The sequence below is a fragment of the Dipodomys merriami genome, unplaced genomic scaffold (genome assembly GCF_024711535.1).
Source record: "Dipodomys merriami isolate MVZ:Mamm:240054 unplaced genomic scaffold, mDipMer1.0.p SCAF_10, whole genome shotgun sequence".
Classification (NCBI taxonomy): Eukaryota; Metazoa; Chordata; class Mammalia; order Rodentia; family Heteromyidae; genus Dipodomys; species Dipodomys merriami.
Genome location: NW_027202271.1, coordinates 8,269,515 through 8,286,873, shown reverse-complemented (window position 1 = coordinate 8,286,873; position 17,359 = coordinate 8,269,515). Strand labels below are relative to the sequence as shown.

Genomic DNA, 17,359 nt, shown 5'->3' with positions numbered 1-17,359 from the left:
TCAGCCTCTAGAGTAGGATTAAAGGCGTGACTGCTCTGTTACATAAGTTTTCTTTTTTTTTCATGGTACTGAGTTTTAAACTAAGGTACTCTACCACTTGAGCCACATACTCAGCCCTTTTTGCTTTGCAACCACACCAGATAATCCTCCTGCCTCAAAAAACCTAGAAACCCATTATTTGAAAGCACAGCTAAACTCCACATAGTAGTACACAACTGTAACTCCAACACCCAGTTTTAGGCAGAAGAGATTACGGAGCTTGTGTCTTGCCTGGGGTAGACAGCAACAGCCTGTCTCATAAAACAAACAAAAAAGCACAGCTAAGCTTTCTTTGGTAAGTAAGGGGATTATAAGTAGCTTTGAGTGAAAGGGAAGCAAGAAATCAGAGTAATAATCTAATACAGAAGCATGGAATCCCCCAGAGCCAGGAAAGTAAGGAATGACAGACATAATATCACATGCTCATGCAAGACTGAGTTAGATCTGAGGCCTCTGTAGAAAGCTAGAGTCCAGTCATGAAAACTTACACGGCTGAAATAATACATGCTAACAGTTACTCCAAAACCCAAACATCTCAAGTTACCTTACCATGAGCAAAAGTCAGCAGAAAAAAAAACAACAATCAAAATCCTGCGACTTCAGATACTAAAATGCTAAAAAAGAGAATGAAAACATGAGCTGTAGGATCAAACATTTATTTGAAAAAACAACCAGTCAGGTGCTCATGGCTACTCAGGAGGCTGAGATCTGAGGATCACAGTTCAAAGCCAGCCTGGGCAAGAAAGTCCATCAGACTCCTACCTCCAACAAACCATCAGAAAACTGGAAGTGGCACAGTGGCTTAAGTGGTAGAGCGCTCGCCTTGAGCTGAAGAGTGCAGGGACAGTGCCCAAGCCCAGAGTTCAGAGCTCAAGCCCTGCAACAGATGGACGGACGGAAGGAAGGAAGGAAGGAAGGAAGGAAGGAAGGAAAGAAGGAAGGAAGGAAGGAAGGAAAAACAACCAAAGAAATGGAAAGTTAGACCAAATTAACAACTCAACGAATAGGTTAAACAGAAAATAAAACAAGAGATAGTTTTGAACAAGATACTTACAGATTAAGGTTTTTAAAAAACAAAATGTGTCAATGTATTGTCAATGTATGTCACTGTGGCCATTCCTTAGATTCATCAGAATTCTCCAACTTTGTTTCAAGCAATTACATGATAATCATCCCTTCATAAATTTACATGAAAATTTCCTGGGAAACACAGTTGGTAGGGATGTTGTTATGTGATGGGACTGCACATGTTTAATTGTATTAAGAGCTGCCATAATGTTTTTAAATATACTTTTATCGTTGAGAACAGGTATGTAGTTCAGTCAAGCATTTGTGTAGCATGCAATAGGACTATCCCTACTACCCCCTCCTCACACAATAGGGGGGGAAGAAGGAGAGGAAGCTATAGTAACCCCAGCATTTGAAGGGAAGAGGCAAAAACTCAAGGCTAGCTTGGGTTATAGAGCAAGTTCTAGGTCAGCCTGAGCTTTTTGGTTTTGGTGTTTGTTTTTTTGTTGTTGTTTAAAGGAAAAAAAGAAGCTAAAAAGTTTAAGAGAAATTGGAGGACATAAAAGAGAATAGAGGACATTCAATATTCACTTACCAGCTCTAATGAAAAATGTAAATACTTAAAGGAAATTCAGGAGCTGGGAATGTGGCTTAGTGGTAGAGTACTTGCCTAGCATGCATGAAGCCCTGGGTTTGATTCCTCAGTACCACATAAACAGAAAAGGCCGGAAGTGGTGCTGTGGCTCAAGTGGTAGAGCACTAGCCTTGAGCAAAAGAAGCTCAGGGACAGTGGACAGGCCCAGGCCCCACGACCGGAACCAAAAAAAAAAAAAAAAGAAAGAAAGAGAAAGAGAGAGAGAGAGAGAGAGAGTTAACATTTAAAAATGCACTGTCTCGCCGGGCACTGGTGGCTCACGCCTGTAATCCTAGCTACTCAGGAGGCTGAGATCTGAGGATCGCGGTTCAAAGCCAGCCCAGGCAGGAGAGACCGTGAGACTCCTATCTCCATTAAACCACCAGAAAACCGGAAGTGGCGCTGTAGCTCAAGTGGTAGAGCACTCGCCTTGAGCTGAAGAGCTCAGGGACAGTGCCCAGGCCCAGAGTTCAAGCCCCACGACCTACAAAAAAAAAAAAAAAAAAAAAAAAAGCACTGTCTCTTTCTATCCCCTTCAAAATCTAAGTAGGCTGAATTATTTTTTATATCCTTTTCAGTATGTTTCAACCATCTCATGCCTGTAATCCTAGCTACTCAGAAGGCTGAAATCTGAGAATCGTGGTTTGAAGCCAGCCTGGGAAGGAAACTCCTTGAGACTCATCTCCAATAAACTACTCAAAAATAAGATAAAAACTAAAAACGCCAGAGGTGACTCTGTGGCCCAAGTGGTAGAGCACTCACCTTGAGCAAAAGCAGCTCAGGGACAACACCCATACCCAGAGTTCAAGCCCTAGGACTGACCAAAACAAAACAAAACAAAACCAACAACACAGATTTAAAAATGCAAATAGTCTCTATCCCCTTCAAAATCTAACTAGGCTGAATAATTTTTTACATCCTTTTCAGTCCGTTTCAACCACTTAATAAATTTATAAGAAAACCATTATGGCTGCCTTCATTTTTGCAAACAAATGAACGTATGTATGCTTCTTTCTGTACCTCCTAATTGCTAAAGGGAAAAGTTTCTTGAAGGTTTCCCATCCTATTAGTCTTCATTAGCTTGAATTAACCAATGGGAGAGCTGAACTACAAGAAAACAAAGGTGCTTCAGGCCCTCCTTCCAGATCCATCCACTTAACATAAACATTTCAGTGAACCTACTATAGGCAAAGAACTCTAAATGATGCCAAGATAATTAGGTAATTTTCTTTCAGTCTATTAGAAAGGTTGTATTTTATAGTCTATTGTAGTGAAGCATTCACTAGCTATGGGTAGCAAGAAAAGATGTTAACATCTGCTGTGCAAATTTCACTGGCAAGTAACAGTTACACAACTAATAAAGTGAATAAGCATTTTTACTGCAAATAAAATTTAGAAAATTAAACATGGGGCACACAAACCACATCCCAAGCTAATTTCAATTAAGAAGTCAAATTAATTTATTCTACTCTGACATTACATGAGGCCTATAATCCCAATTAAGAGCCAGTGGCTCACTTCTGTAATCCTAGCTTCTCAGGTAGCTGAGATCTGAGGATCAAGGTTCAAAGCCAGCCCAGGAAGGAAAGTTTGTGTGACTCTTAGCTCCAATAAACTACCAGAAAATTGGAAGTGGCACCGTGGCTCAAGGGGTAGAATGTTTTCCTTGAACTTAAGTGCTCAGGGACAGCACCAGGCCCATAGTTCAAAACCCACGACAGATTAAAAAAAAAAAAAAAATCCAACTTGGCCCTAAAGGAAACAAGAATTACTAAAATAGCTCTAATTAAATATTTAAATACAACAATGAGTATTGTTTAAGAATATCTAGATTTTAAACTCTGTATTGTTAGGACCTCATCTGATCTTTGACTTTTAAGCAACAAATATAAAGACAGAAAACACATGTGTAGTTACTGAAATAACAGTTTTCTTAGTTCTGTTCTAATAATAGATATAACTTCAAAGTAGAACTGTGCAAGCTACAATTAGAAATCTATGTAGTTTTTACAAAACTGTCAGAGCACCCAGACAAGGTTTATAATTGACACTTCTCAAAAAGAATTGAATGTTTTTATGTGTGCATTCAAATAGAAACATATGTGGATACATGCATTTATGTAATTATTCAGGGAAGCCAACCAAATCCAGTGAAACTAATTAAAATAATCTTCAAACATAATTATCCAAAAGAAAGATATGGGTCACAAATTAATATAGTGGCAGAGTGAATAATATGTCCAGGAATTTTTTTGAAGCCTAATACATAAAGTACATTGATGGCTCACATATGTAATCCTAGCTACTCTGGAGGCAGAATTCAAGGATCTTAATTCAAAGACAGCCCTGACACAAAAATTAGTGAAACTTATCTCCAATTAACCAGAAAAAAAGCCCAAAATAGAGGTGTAGTTCAAGTGACAGAGTGCTAGCCTTGAGCAAAAAAAACCAAAGTGAGGGAGCAAGGTCTTGAGTTCAAGCCCCGTACCCGTATATATACATATGCACACATATAAAAACAACTAATGAAAAGCAATAGTTGAGCAAATAGGGAAAGTGGAATGATAAGAGATTTTTAAAAATCTGTATATAGGGGCTGGGAAGGTGGCTCAGTGGTAGAGCGCTTGCCTTGCATGCCAGAGGCCCTGGGTTCAATTCCTCAGCACCACATAAGCAAAAAAGAAAAAAAGCCAGAAGTGGCGCTGTGGCTCAAGTGGTAGAGCACTAGCCTTGAGCTGAAGAGCTGAGGGACAGCGCCCAGGCCCAGAGTTCAGGCCCCACGACTGTACCCCCCCCCAAAAAAAAGATCTGTATGTATCTCATATACTATAATTTCAAAGGCACTATGAAGTAATATATTTCCAACTAATCTAACAAAGGAATTATAATAACTGAAAGACAGTATATTGACCCCAAAACCATGCTATTACACATTTTAAAAGCTTTTTCTTGAAGCAATTTCTTTTCTTGTGGTTCCGGAGGTTGAACTCAGGGGCCTTGTGCTTGAGAGGCAGGCAATCTAACTACTGAGCATGCCCCCAGTCTGCAGATTGTTTAAAAGACATCTGCACAAAGAACAGTAATTATTATGACAGACAAATGCAGATGAAGATGCAGCAATAAACTGTTACCAATGTGAGTATTTTGCTTCTTCAGTATTTGCTGGCTCTTTCATTTCTCACCTGTGATAGAATTACTAGATGGAAGTGACAAAGGTTATCAACTTTTTCTTGTTTTTGATGAACTATAATTGTAATCCACTTATAAAGATTATGATTTAAAATAAAGACAGATTTTTTTTCCAGTGTGATTTCTGAGTTACCAGGTCAGATTTGGGGACTTAATATTGACAATTCCCACAGAGCTTAAATATACACACTTGACCACTTAAATCCTCAATATCCTGAAGTGATTAGAGATCAAAAATATTTGGAAGCTCATCTGTAATCCTAATCAGGAGACTTAGAATTAAGTGAAAAGATCCTGATTTAAAGGCAGAAAAATTCTCAAGATTCTATCTCCAAAATAACTAAAACTGCCTGTCTGGAGTTGGAGCTTGATTGTCAGAGCATCAGCGGTTCTGATTTCAAGCCCTCAAACTGCCTAAAAAATACTAAAATTCCCCCCAAATAATACTAGCAACTATTTATATAGCAATCACATTGTACTAGGTATTGTAAGTAATCTAACGATTAGTTAAAGCATAGAGGCAGACACATACAGCTTATATATAAAATACTATTCTACTTTATGCGATGACTTGAATATATGTGGATGTTATCATCTTTGGAGGGTCCTGAAATATAACTTACATTTTAGGAATGGGAAGGAAGAGCAGGGAAGTCTAAGGAGGAAACTACCTATTTATGCTATGTTTTACACCTGCAAAAATGAACATGGGCCAAAGAGAAAACCAAATGGAAAATATGACAGCAAAATCAACATTACCCAAAACAAGTAAAATACTTCATAGTACAATTTTACATTTTGAACATATTAGCAATGGGTCAGGGTGGGTGGGGGTAATTTAAAAACAAAAACAAAAACAAAAGGACAAGAGGCAAAAAGTGCAAACCTAAACACTGATGAGAAAAATATCTCAGGGCTACACCGATGTAAACAATATCCTGAGAAACAATTCAAAACTAGTCCATATTCCATAGCTACAATAAACAGCAAATTATTACTTAACATTAAGATAACCACATGTAATTTTCAGGACAGAAAGGATCTTACATATACAATAGATTGTCCATTCTGTGAGAAGGCCTGTATTTAAATCATCATAATAATGACAAGGGCTCAGAATTTAAAACTAGTCCTAGGCAGAAACATCCAGTATCAACTATACCACACTTCATAAATGCTCTTAGTGACTAAATAAAGCTGTTCAACTTACAAGAGCACAACTCAATGGCAAGGGAGTGTACTTTAAAACCACTAGAGAAATCTGTGGAAAAGGAAGAGAGGCAAGAAAATGAACCTTATTCTTGGGCATATTCCACTGGGAACACCTTAACTCAAAGTACAGTGATAACATCCCCAGAGATGATGTTCAAGATGAAATAATCTCCTGAGGTACTTGTGCCATTTTAAGTAAGGTTCTTATAAAGGTTTAGTATTTGCACTGTTTTATATTTTATGTAATAATAATCTTGAAAATGTGTCATGGAACTTATTATAGATTTATATCATGTATAAATAAGTAGCTTATATTGTATAGAAAGCCTGAGATACTTAATTTTGACATTTCTAATACAATATAAATGACCCTACAGAGACAGTATGCAGATGTAATTCTCTTAAAATGAAAACTTTATACTTATACTTCAGCAACATGTTCCTACAGTAGTAGTGAACTGTAACATTCAAAAACTTTGAAATTTAGCCAAAATAAATTATTTCCAGTTTATTTTAGAATGCAGATTTCTCAAGATGAATCTTATGAGTATATTTTACTAATTGTATATATGTAAAGTCTGAAGAAGTGGTTTAGTATTCAAGGGTTTTTAAGCACAGTTGGGTAGACTTGATGGCTAGACAAGATAGTGACAAGAGCTGCACATTTAAGAACATTTGTTACTTGCTCTGATGAAAAGGAAAAACAAAGAATGTTTCTATTATGCAAGGTTAAAGGAAATGCTTCAACCATGCACTACAATAATAGCTAGAGCTGCCCCTACTTTGAATGCAATTTCATTTTAATCCATCATAAGTTAAGGCTAGTGCTCTTCCATGTCCACAAATCTGGTTAGCTTTTTCAAGACCAATGGAGATTTGACTAACCTTTACTTCCAAACTCCTTAAAAGTAAAACAAAATGTCCTATTAGTTGCTGAAAGAGAAAGAATAAGAGAATGTGCTGAGAGTCATCAGGCTATGGATAGCAGTTGAACTATACACCACAGCTACAACACCGATTGTGTAATGTTTTATTGACAGAAATAAAAAGTAAAGAAATGCTCCACACCATTAATTCAACAAACAGTACTTACTTACGTCAGATAAGTGATACATTTGGAGGATGTTTAGAAATGTATTTTGCAAGATGGGCACCAGTTACTCTTGCCTGTAACCCAAGCTATCCAGGAGAATGAGATCTGAAGATCCAGGTTTTGAACCAAACCTGGGAACGCAAAGTCCATGAGACACTTATATCCAATTAACCACCACTAACAACAACAAAAAAAGCCAGAGCCAGAAGTAGTTATGGCTCAAGTGGTAGAGTGCTAGCCCTGAGCAAAAAAAGCTAAAGGACAGTGCCTAAATCCTGAGTTCAAGTCCCAGGACTGGCACACAAATACAAAAAACTTATTTTGTTTTAACTTAAGAATCCTGTGTCCTTATCAAAAGGGTGAAAAGTCCAAACTACTTCAAAATTCTATTGTTAAGCATGAAATTAGCAACAAGAACTGTGTACATAGGCTTTAAGTGCAGCTTAGTGTTGGAATATATGCATAACCATGCTTGAGACTCCACGTTCAACCCCCAGCATTGCAAATAGTTTAAAAACAAACAAAACAAAACAGAACAAAAGAACAGAAAATAACAGTGTATACATATTTAGCATTTAATTTTAAACACGATTTAAATCATAAAGGAGCCAAAGATTATTTATCCGAATCTTTGAAGAAAAGCTAGTAAAACACCCCAACATGATCACAAAAATGGCTATAGAACTCAAAATATAATGAAAATTAGTAAAATTATCATTGTAATTGTATTGCTTTACATTTTATTTCAAATAATCCACAATGATACTGCATTTCAGAGATCCAAATTGATATTTACTGAATTAGGGATTTTAGAATAGTGGTTTTCCTCTCTCCCCTTTCTGACTATAACCTGGAGTTTTGTGAAAACTCACCCACATCCTTAACACTATTAAAATTGACAACATGGTGAGAAACTTAAGTCTGTAAGAGACTTAAGTCTGCCCCCTCACTGAGATGATTCTGAGAGTCTCTACAAATCCTGCCCCTAAACTTCAAGGAAGTACTGTATCTGGAGACATTTAGAATTAAATTAAATTTCACTCTAGAGATTTATTTCTGACTGCAGTAGTCCCTTAAGATAATGAGTTTCTTAGAATTGAATAGCAGAGACAACTAGTATATACACTCCATAATTTATCTTTCCAACACAATTGATTATACTGCACTTGGTGTACAATAAAAGACATAGTGGGTATTACAATAATATTTGCCCTGCTACTTTACCCTAGCCTTCTTGTTTGGTCTTATCTTTATAGCAATTATTTTCTGTTACTACTCGTATTTTTAACTTTTGAAATATTTCATGTAGATGAAAAAATGTAAATAACAATTACTGGATACCTATGTATCTCAGGTGTCTTTTTTGGACATTTCTAGTTTTCCATTTGGTATTTAATCCTTAAAACAATAGAACATACAGAAAAGTTCAACGTAAAATTGGAAAAAGTTCAAATCCTTGAAGCTACTTCTCTTTTCAAAAATGTTTGCCAGACAGTAGTAGCTCAAGCCTGTAATCCTATACCTTACTACTCAAGAGGCTGAGATTTGAGAATCACAGTTTGAAGCCAGCAGGGGCAAAAAAATCCCTGAGACTCTTATCTCCAATTAACCACCAAAAAGTCTGAAATAGAGCCACAGTTCAAGTTCTTTAGCGTTGAGCAAAAAAGAGCTAAGAAACCCCAGCCTTTACTTCAAGCCACAAGACTGGCACCAAATATAAATAACCCACCTATGTTTACACATGATTTATTTGTTTGTTTGTTTGTTTGTTTGTTTGTTTATTGTCAGTTGTGGGTCTTGAACTCTGGGCGTCGGCACTGTCCTTAAGCTCTTCAGCTCAAGGCTAGCCCTTCACCACTTGAGCCACAGCACCATTTCCGGCTTTTTCTAGCTTATGTGGTGCTGAGGAATCGAACCCAGGGCCTCATGCATGTGAGGCAAGTACTCTACAACTAAGCCACCTTCCCAGCCCCTACACATGAATTTATAAAACAAATATTTATCATTTATTAGTTTTCTGACATTTGAAGCAATATTTTTGCTTTTTTTTTTTTTGCTTTTTTTTTTTTTTTTTTATTTCTTTGCTGTTCCTGTGGCTTGATCTCAGGGCCAGGGCACTGTCCCTGAGCTATTATGCTCAAGGCTAACATTTGAGCCACAGCTCCACTTCTGGTTTTTCTGGTGCTTAATTGGAGCTAAGAGTCTCATGGATTTTGCTGCCAAGGCAGGCTTAAGAACCATGATCCTCAGATCTCAGCCTCCTAAGTAGCTAGGATTACACTGGCAGGAGCCACAGGTAGTTGGCCTTGCTTAACTTCTTGTTAACACATAAAAACCAAGTGCTATAGGAAAAACAGTCCCATAAGTCTCTTATTATATAGCACTTTTTTGTTTTGTTTTATAACTTGTTATTAGGGTCACACTGACCTGGAACTTGAAATCCTCCTACCTCAACTTTCCAAGTAGCTGGGATTACAAGTATGTACCACAGGGCCCAGTTGTTTTATAGAATTTCTAATAACTGTTTTTACTTCTCCAGTAACATCAGAAGTCCCTTTAAGATTTGTTTTTCTTTCTAGGTTATAAGCCCTTGCTTGTAATAATGTCAATGTACCATAACATCAGATATCTCACATGCTTCAACTGACAGATGTAGACAGATAGTCTCACTCTGGTAAATCAAACATATAGGTTTCTAGGGAGTATTATAAAAATTAATTTTGTGCTAAATAATTTTGTATGTGTACTGATAAGTTAGATTGCATTCCTGACTGCTAACCTACTTTCTCAAGATTAAAGAGATCCAAGTTGAGTAACAGTGATAGTGAAAATACTAATAAACAGCAATCCAGATTATTGCTCTTCTGTTATTTGTCAGGGCTATCTACTAGATTCTAACAGTACCTTGTCTTCAAACAACTACTATTTAGCTCAGCACTGGTGGCTCATACCTATAATACAAGCTACTCAAGGGACTGATATCTGAGGGTGGTGGTTAAAAGCCAGCCCAAGAAGGAAAAAAAAAAAATTGTGAAATTTCATCTCTAACAAACTGAAAGAAAGCTGGAAGTTGAGCTGTTGCTCAAGTGATAAGAGTGCTAGCCTTGAGCAAAAAAGCTCAGAGCACTAAAGCCCTGAGTTCTAGCCCTAGGACCCATACCAAAAAAACCCTACAAGGAATCTAACAAACATGTATAGAACACTTACTACCTAGCAAGAATAGGGACCAGGCATTTTTCTAGTCAAATTAGGACAGTCCCTGATTTGCAGTGACTCAAGAAAAGCTGAAACCGTGGCTCAAGTAGGTCACAGGGCTCCTGACTAACCCAAGTACCACCAAATAAACAAAGATGGGACAACAGAACACTAATCAAAATGACTGTGAAATCCACTTTGAAAAAGATGTTTATAATGGAATTTCATAGTCACAATGGAAAAAGGCAAATGTCTGTTTTTTTTTCAGTAAATATTTACATGTCAATAGTGTCATGAATCAAAAATGTACCTTAAGAAGAGTACATTCTTACCTGTTCAATCTCTTTGGTTTTTGATGCTATTGCTTTAGAGCGACTGTCTAGCTGACTGTCTTCAAATAATTCTATCCCATCCGTTGTATTCGACTCAGGTTCTTCCGGCTGGTCAATGAATAATGGTGCAGCAGGTACCGTCTTGAAAAACATTAATAAGTCTTTAATCACTTTCAGATAAGACATCTTACAGCATTTCAGAGAGCTTGTGAGCAGCACTAAGTGGTAGAAAGCTTATATTAAAAGCATTAGGCCTCACCATTTTTTTTTTTTTTTGCAAGTCTTGGAGCTTCAACACGTGGCCTGGGCACTATCCCTGAGCTTCTTTGTTCTCAAGGCTAGTACTCTACCATTTGAGCCACAGTACCACTTCAGCTTTTTCTGAATAGTTTATTGGAGATAATGAGTCTCACAAGACTTTCCTGCCCAGGCTGGCTTTGGTCCTTGATCCTCAGATTTCAGCCTCCTGAGTAGCTAGGATGACAGGCATGGGCTACCAGTACCTTGCAGTTCTCACCATTTTTATAGAAAAGAAATATTCTGGGGCTGGGAAGGTGGCTCAGTGGTAGAGCACTTGCCTTGCATGCCTGAGGCCCTGGGTTCGATTCCTCAGCACCACATAAGCAAAAAGAAAAAAGCCAGAAGTGGCGCTGTGGCTCAAGTGGTAGAGTGCTAGCCTTGAGTTGAAGAGCTGAGGGACAGCGCCCAGGCCCAGAGTTCAGGCCCCACGACCGGACCCAAAAAAAAAAGAAATATTCAATTTCATTATGCATAATGAGCATATATGAAAAGGATTAAATGGAAAATGTTTGCATGGTTGATTAAATGGGAAATGACTTATTTTAAGAAAATGCCTAAAGGCTTATTCCATTCCAAAATTATACTTCATTCTACAGAAGGTTTTGTTCCATAACTTTTCAATAAGCAATCTATTTATGAAGCACTGAGGAAAAAAAAAAGTGAGACTTACATGCACATATAAATAAATATGAGAGAAAAAGAAAAGGAGGAGGGGAACAAACTGAGAAGATTATGTTCAAAAGACAAAACACTTTGCACCTGTATCTAGGAACTAATTGAAATCATTAAAAAGAAAATAACTCCACAGAGCAGTAAGGATTACTTCCATTTTAGAACAACAATTAGCCAGCGAATAAATACAAATAACCTCATAGTCTGAAAGTCATATTCTGTCAATATATCAATATACTAACAATTGTGTGATAAAGGACAGACGGGAGTGTATATTTATTTATGTTCATATGGACATGTAATCTCAAGAATACCAACTGTTAAACTAGTAACCAAAATTTTCTCTATAGAAATGACATGGAAGTAAGGAATAGGAAGCAAAGGACACTCTGTAAATAACTTGATGCTATTTGGATTCTGACACATACATGTGTTGTCTACTTTAAGAAACAAACTATGTTTAACAAGTCCATGTTATACATATTAGGAATTGAAATTAAAATCATAATCATTTAGGAAATAAATGCCATTATAAATATCACATTTCTAACACTATGTCATTATATCCATTTTATTATCTTAAGCAAGCTCCCAACTTTTCTAACTCCTCTTACTCAGGCTGCTTGGGAAGAAATTTTATAACCAAAACAAAAGAAAAAGAAAAGAAAAAAGTGACACTAGATCAGACTATGAGTGAAACATGACTGTAAGACATGGACATGGGGATACACAGTTAGAAGGGCCTAACTAATTCTAGCAATAGACAATCTTGGATGGTGGCTAAGGAAATTAAGCTATTTATTCTATCTTTGTTCTTGTTATCTCTAAGGAAAAAATAATACTGTTTCTCAATTCAGCTTTACTTATGTCAATGCAAAACTATAACCAAAACATTGAAATTCACAACGCACTCAGTAGGTTTCATCTTAATTTTAGGATGCTGTTGTCTAGACAGCTGTCCCTTCAAAACTCATGTTGAAATTTAATGTCATTGTAACTTCATTAGGAAGAGGCCTTTAGGAGGTGATTAAGTGGTGAAAAGCCTTTGTAAAGAGGGACTTCAAAGAATGCCCCCACTCCTCCCATCTTTTGCCCCAATGTTACTAAATATTCAGTTTTAAGATTCCACTAAGTAATGAAAGAACACAAGCAGAATTTGACATCTGAAAGCTAAGTCATAAAAATATGTTAAATTAAGACACAAAAATAGTGGTGAGATGGGATGAATATACAATTAGAACTTGTAAAAATGAAGTCTTGCTAATATGTATTCATAATACATAAAATGAAAGAATAAAAATAAATACTAAAGTTAGAAATCAGTCTTACTCCCAAATAGTGAGGTGCACATACCTACTATTAATATTAAAACAACTGCTCCAAATAATTAAACCAAAATTATTTTACACTTTTTTTTTTTTTTTTGGTCCGGTCGTGGGGCTTGAACTCTGGGCCTGGGCGCTGTCCCTCAGCTCTTCAGCTCAAGGCTAGTGCTCTACTACTTGAGTCACAGCACCACTTCTGGGTTTTTTCTTTCCTTCTTTTCTGCTTATGTGGTGCTGAGGAATCGAACCCAGGGCCTCAGGCATGCAAGGCAAGCACTCTACCACTGAGCCACCTTCCCAACCCACCAAAATTATTTTAAATAACTATTAAACCCATTACTATAATGTTCATGCTTTTAAATAGTACTAGAAAAGTATTCTAAAAAAATTGACACACTATAATTTTTTTTGACACATTTACTCAAGAATATGTAAGAAATCTCAAAGTTACAATGACAGGGAAACCTTGACCTATTTAAGAATAATTGCTATCTAAACGACCAGTCAGCATTTTTTTAATGTTCTATTCATGTAAGTTCTGATACCATGTATACACAATATACATTAGCTATTTTGGAAGTGATCTATTGAATAATGTACAAAAATCTTTTGAATAATATATGTAACAACATATTATATATATATGCTTACACCTTGAGTTCAAGCCTCACCCTACACCATTCCTAAGTTATCCCATAGCCAGAATTCTACTTTGAATATAAATTACTATAGATTTTTATGTTCCTTTATATCAGATCAAAATTCATCTTTCCAATATCAAACTTCTCTCTATATAGAAAGCTACAGTAAAAAAAAAAAAAAAAGTTTCTGTGGGTATCTTGGGGATATTAGGTTAAAAAAAATTTATTTTTCACTCAGGGTTTCTCATGCTAGCCAACCGTGGAAAAAATGGGTTACATTCAGAAATGGATGTGGATACAAACTTTTCTGTCAAGAAGTTATCAAGGCATTATTCATCAAGGACTTTGTAACAATAAGTTATTATGTGGGCATAACTAAAATGATTTGATGCTAACGTTTCTTTTGAACTCTACCATTCATTATTTGATAGCTGCCTTGGAGTCTTACCATACGATGGTTTAATTTTAATGAGAATATGTGTTACCATTTGAAAAACCCAACTTATTCTTTATCTTTGAAATGGGTGAAAGTGCCAGTAGACTGTTACAGATGTCTTTATCCAGGATAATAAGACATGACAAATGAGATGTAATAAGGTTAAAAACATAAGCAGTATAGTTTAGTTACAACATACTATACACTAGTACTATCTTATAAAAGGAAAGAAAATCAATTGATAATTGAAGAAAACATATGTCCTAAAACTTAATTTTCTCCATAAAATGTCTCTATTTTCTTTTTAGAGACATTAATGTATATAGATTTTTTTTTTACTTCATTTAAACATATTTTATTTTATTTATTTATTTTGCAGTCCTGGGGCTTGAACTTGGGCCTGGGTACTATCCCTGAGCTTCTTTTGCTCAAAGCTAGCAACCACTTGAGCCACAGCGCCACTTCCGGCTGTTTCTGTTTATGTGGTACTGAGGAACTGAACCCAGGGCTTCATGCATGGTAGGCACTCTATCACTAAGCTACTTTCCCAGCTAAACGTATTTTAATATGAACATTTCATAATGTTCGGTGGACCCCAATGTTCTCATTTCTTTGATAATCAAGATCCATCATAGATCTCAGGTAGCTCAAATAATGCTTAATTTCGTTCTTGAGATATTAAATAATGCATAATGTATAAGGTGTAATATAAATACAGTCCATATGGTAAGTCAAATTGTTTAACTTCCTGAATTCAGTGGTTTGACTGATGGTTAAACATAGATACTTGGAAAGCAGAGTCTATCAGTAACACATAAATAATGCATTTTAGTTCTATACTCCTAAAGCATTGCAGCCACTCAGGCACAGTGTAATGGTTATTACAACCCTGTAAAGTACATTTACCAATCCATGAGGATAATTTCCTCCAAGCATATTCTGAAGTACTGTAACAAACCAAGTATTTTCCACTCATAATTTAAAATCCAGACAAAATTTTCACATGTGAGCATACCTCAAACTCAGAAATTTCAGGCAAGTTACTCTCATCCGACTTCTCTAACTTTTCCGCAGCCCACTTGCTTGCAGCCTCAGCCAGTTCCTTTTCGGTTAACCTAGTGGGTTTGTCTAACACCTAATAAAAATCCACGAACATTTCCGTTACAATTCTCAAGGGCTTTTAAACTTCAAGTACATTGAGAAGCACACCCTAGTAACACTTCAAATTACATGAACTTCCAAATGTATGACAAACAGGTTTCTTCATTTTTGCTCCTTCAACCAAACTACATAGATTCCTTAAAGTAGTAATATCTTTGAGACACAGACTAGATCTAACTCAATTTCATTTACATAAAACTTCAGGAACTCATCTCAGGAACAAAGCAAAAGACAAAGACAACACATATACTAATTGTATATGGAATAAAAATGACAGTACACTGATTGATCTCAACTTTTTATTTTTAATTATATTCAGTGAAAAAAATGCCAAAAGTGAATTAAGATAAATTCGTAATTAATGCAACAAGAAAGTCTGGAAAACTAGGAAAGAGGGAAAAAGACAGGAAAACCTGTCTTTATAATTTGTAATTAATTATATAAATCCTACTCATTACCTGAGTTTTTGTGCTTAAATCCACCACTTGAGTCTACCACTACTTCCTTTATCAAATCAGACACAATTACAAAGAAGTCTTGCCTCTGGAGTTACAGACTGGAACTGAAGTGGTTTAATCATCAGCTAGAAAGAATGATTTAATATGCATAATGTATGAGGCTTTCAGCCTTGGCACTCTCAGTTACAAGAGGGGGCTAATATTACTTAGTTTATGACATACTTGTGAAAATATGATAGGTAATGGGCCTGAAAATGTCTAGGATAATGCTTAATACCCATTTTTCCTTGTTTTCCATTCATTGTTAAAACATATTTGGAAAACACATCAGTCACACACACACACACACACACACACACACACACACACACACACACACACACACACACACACACACACACACACACACACACACACACACACACACACACACACACACACACACACACACACACACACACACACACACACACACACACACACACACACACACACACACACTGGCTGCCTCCTGGGAGACTTGGTCTTCACAAGATAAATGAGTCCATCATTCTATCATGGCTTATGTAGCCACCTCCAATCCCCACCTAAAGGCACCCCAGTCCCTAATCCTTGGTGAACTTCATGATGCTACATAAACTTCAACCACCTGATCCGTTCTTTGGGTCACATCTTGCATATGGCTCCTACCATGCCTATATACAACAAATTAGTATTATTTCTATTAGTGTATACTGTAGTTCATGTCAGACTATAACAACTTTTCTGAAAGAAAGGAGAAAATCTGACACTTCCCTTCAAAGTACATTTCACACCCTTAAGGAAGCCTAAATATCTCATATTCCAATGCTTTGCCTATATAGAAGTTTACAAAGATTGTAAAATAACATATTACTATATGGAAATATTAAGGGTTTTTTAAAAGCAAAAAGAGCGCTAGGTATGTATGTTACACACATGTAATCCCAGCATTTAGAAGGCAGAGGCTCAAGTACAAGTTCGTGCCAGCCTGTACAACATAGTTAGGCCTTGTCTAAAATATAAACAAGAAAGAAACAAAAGAAATGGAGGAAGGACAGAAAGCTAGAAATATAAAGAAAGATGGAGTTGGGGATTTAGCTCAGTGGAAGAATACTTGCCTGGCAAGTATAAGGCCCTAAATCCTCAGCTGGAAGGAAGGAAGGAAGGAGGGAAGGGGGAAGGGAAGGAGAGAGGAGGAGGGAGGGAGGAGGGGGGAGATAAAGAGAAGAAAAAGATGGGGGCTGGGAAGATGGCTCAGTGGTAGAGCACTTGCCTTGCATGCCTGAGGCCCTGGGTTCGATTCCTCAGCACCACATAAGCAAAAAGAAAAAAGCCGGAAGTGGCGCTGTTGCTCAAGTGGTAGAGCACTAGCCTTGAGCTGAAGAGCTGAGGGACAGCGCCCAGGCCCAGAGTTCAGGCCCCACGACAGGACCCAAAAAAAAAGAGAGAGAGAGAGAAGAAACAAGAAAGTAATGAAAAGAAACACAAACTGATGCCAATACATCTAAAGAATTTATACTTGACTTTTTAAGTAAGAATTTATCTTTTCAAGTTGGAGTTATGAAATGAAAACGAATGCTTATGAGTTCAACCATCCTGCAATTCATGTATTATTAAATGTGTGTACTTAAAACAGTCACACA

At 36.6% G+C, this 17,359-nt stretch overlaps 1 protein-coding gene across 8 annotated transcripts in view; it reads right to left on the bottom strand.

Annotated features, from left to right (window-relative positions):
• Pphln1 (periphilin 1) overlaps nt 1-17,359 on the bottom strand; it is a 148,555-nt gene that overhangs the window by 24,309 nt on the left and 106,887 nt on the right. For 7 of the 8 annotated variants that reach the window (XM_070039158.1, XM_070039167.1, XM_070039155.1 and 4 more), the window contains 2 exons: nt 15,092-15,211; nt 10,703-10,843 (listed from right to left, as the gene is read on the bottom strand). In XM_070039158.1, the coding sequence (XP_069895259.1) occupies nt 10,703-10,843; nt 15,092-15,211 (261 nt within the window). The remainder of the gene's footprint in view (nt 1-10,702; nt 10,844-15,091; nt 15,212-17,359) is intronic. The other variant, XM_070039175.1, reaches the window with a different exon arrangement.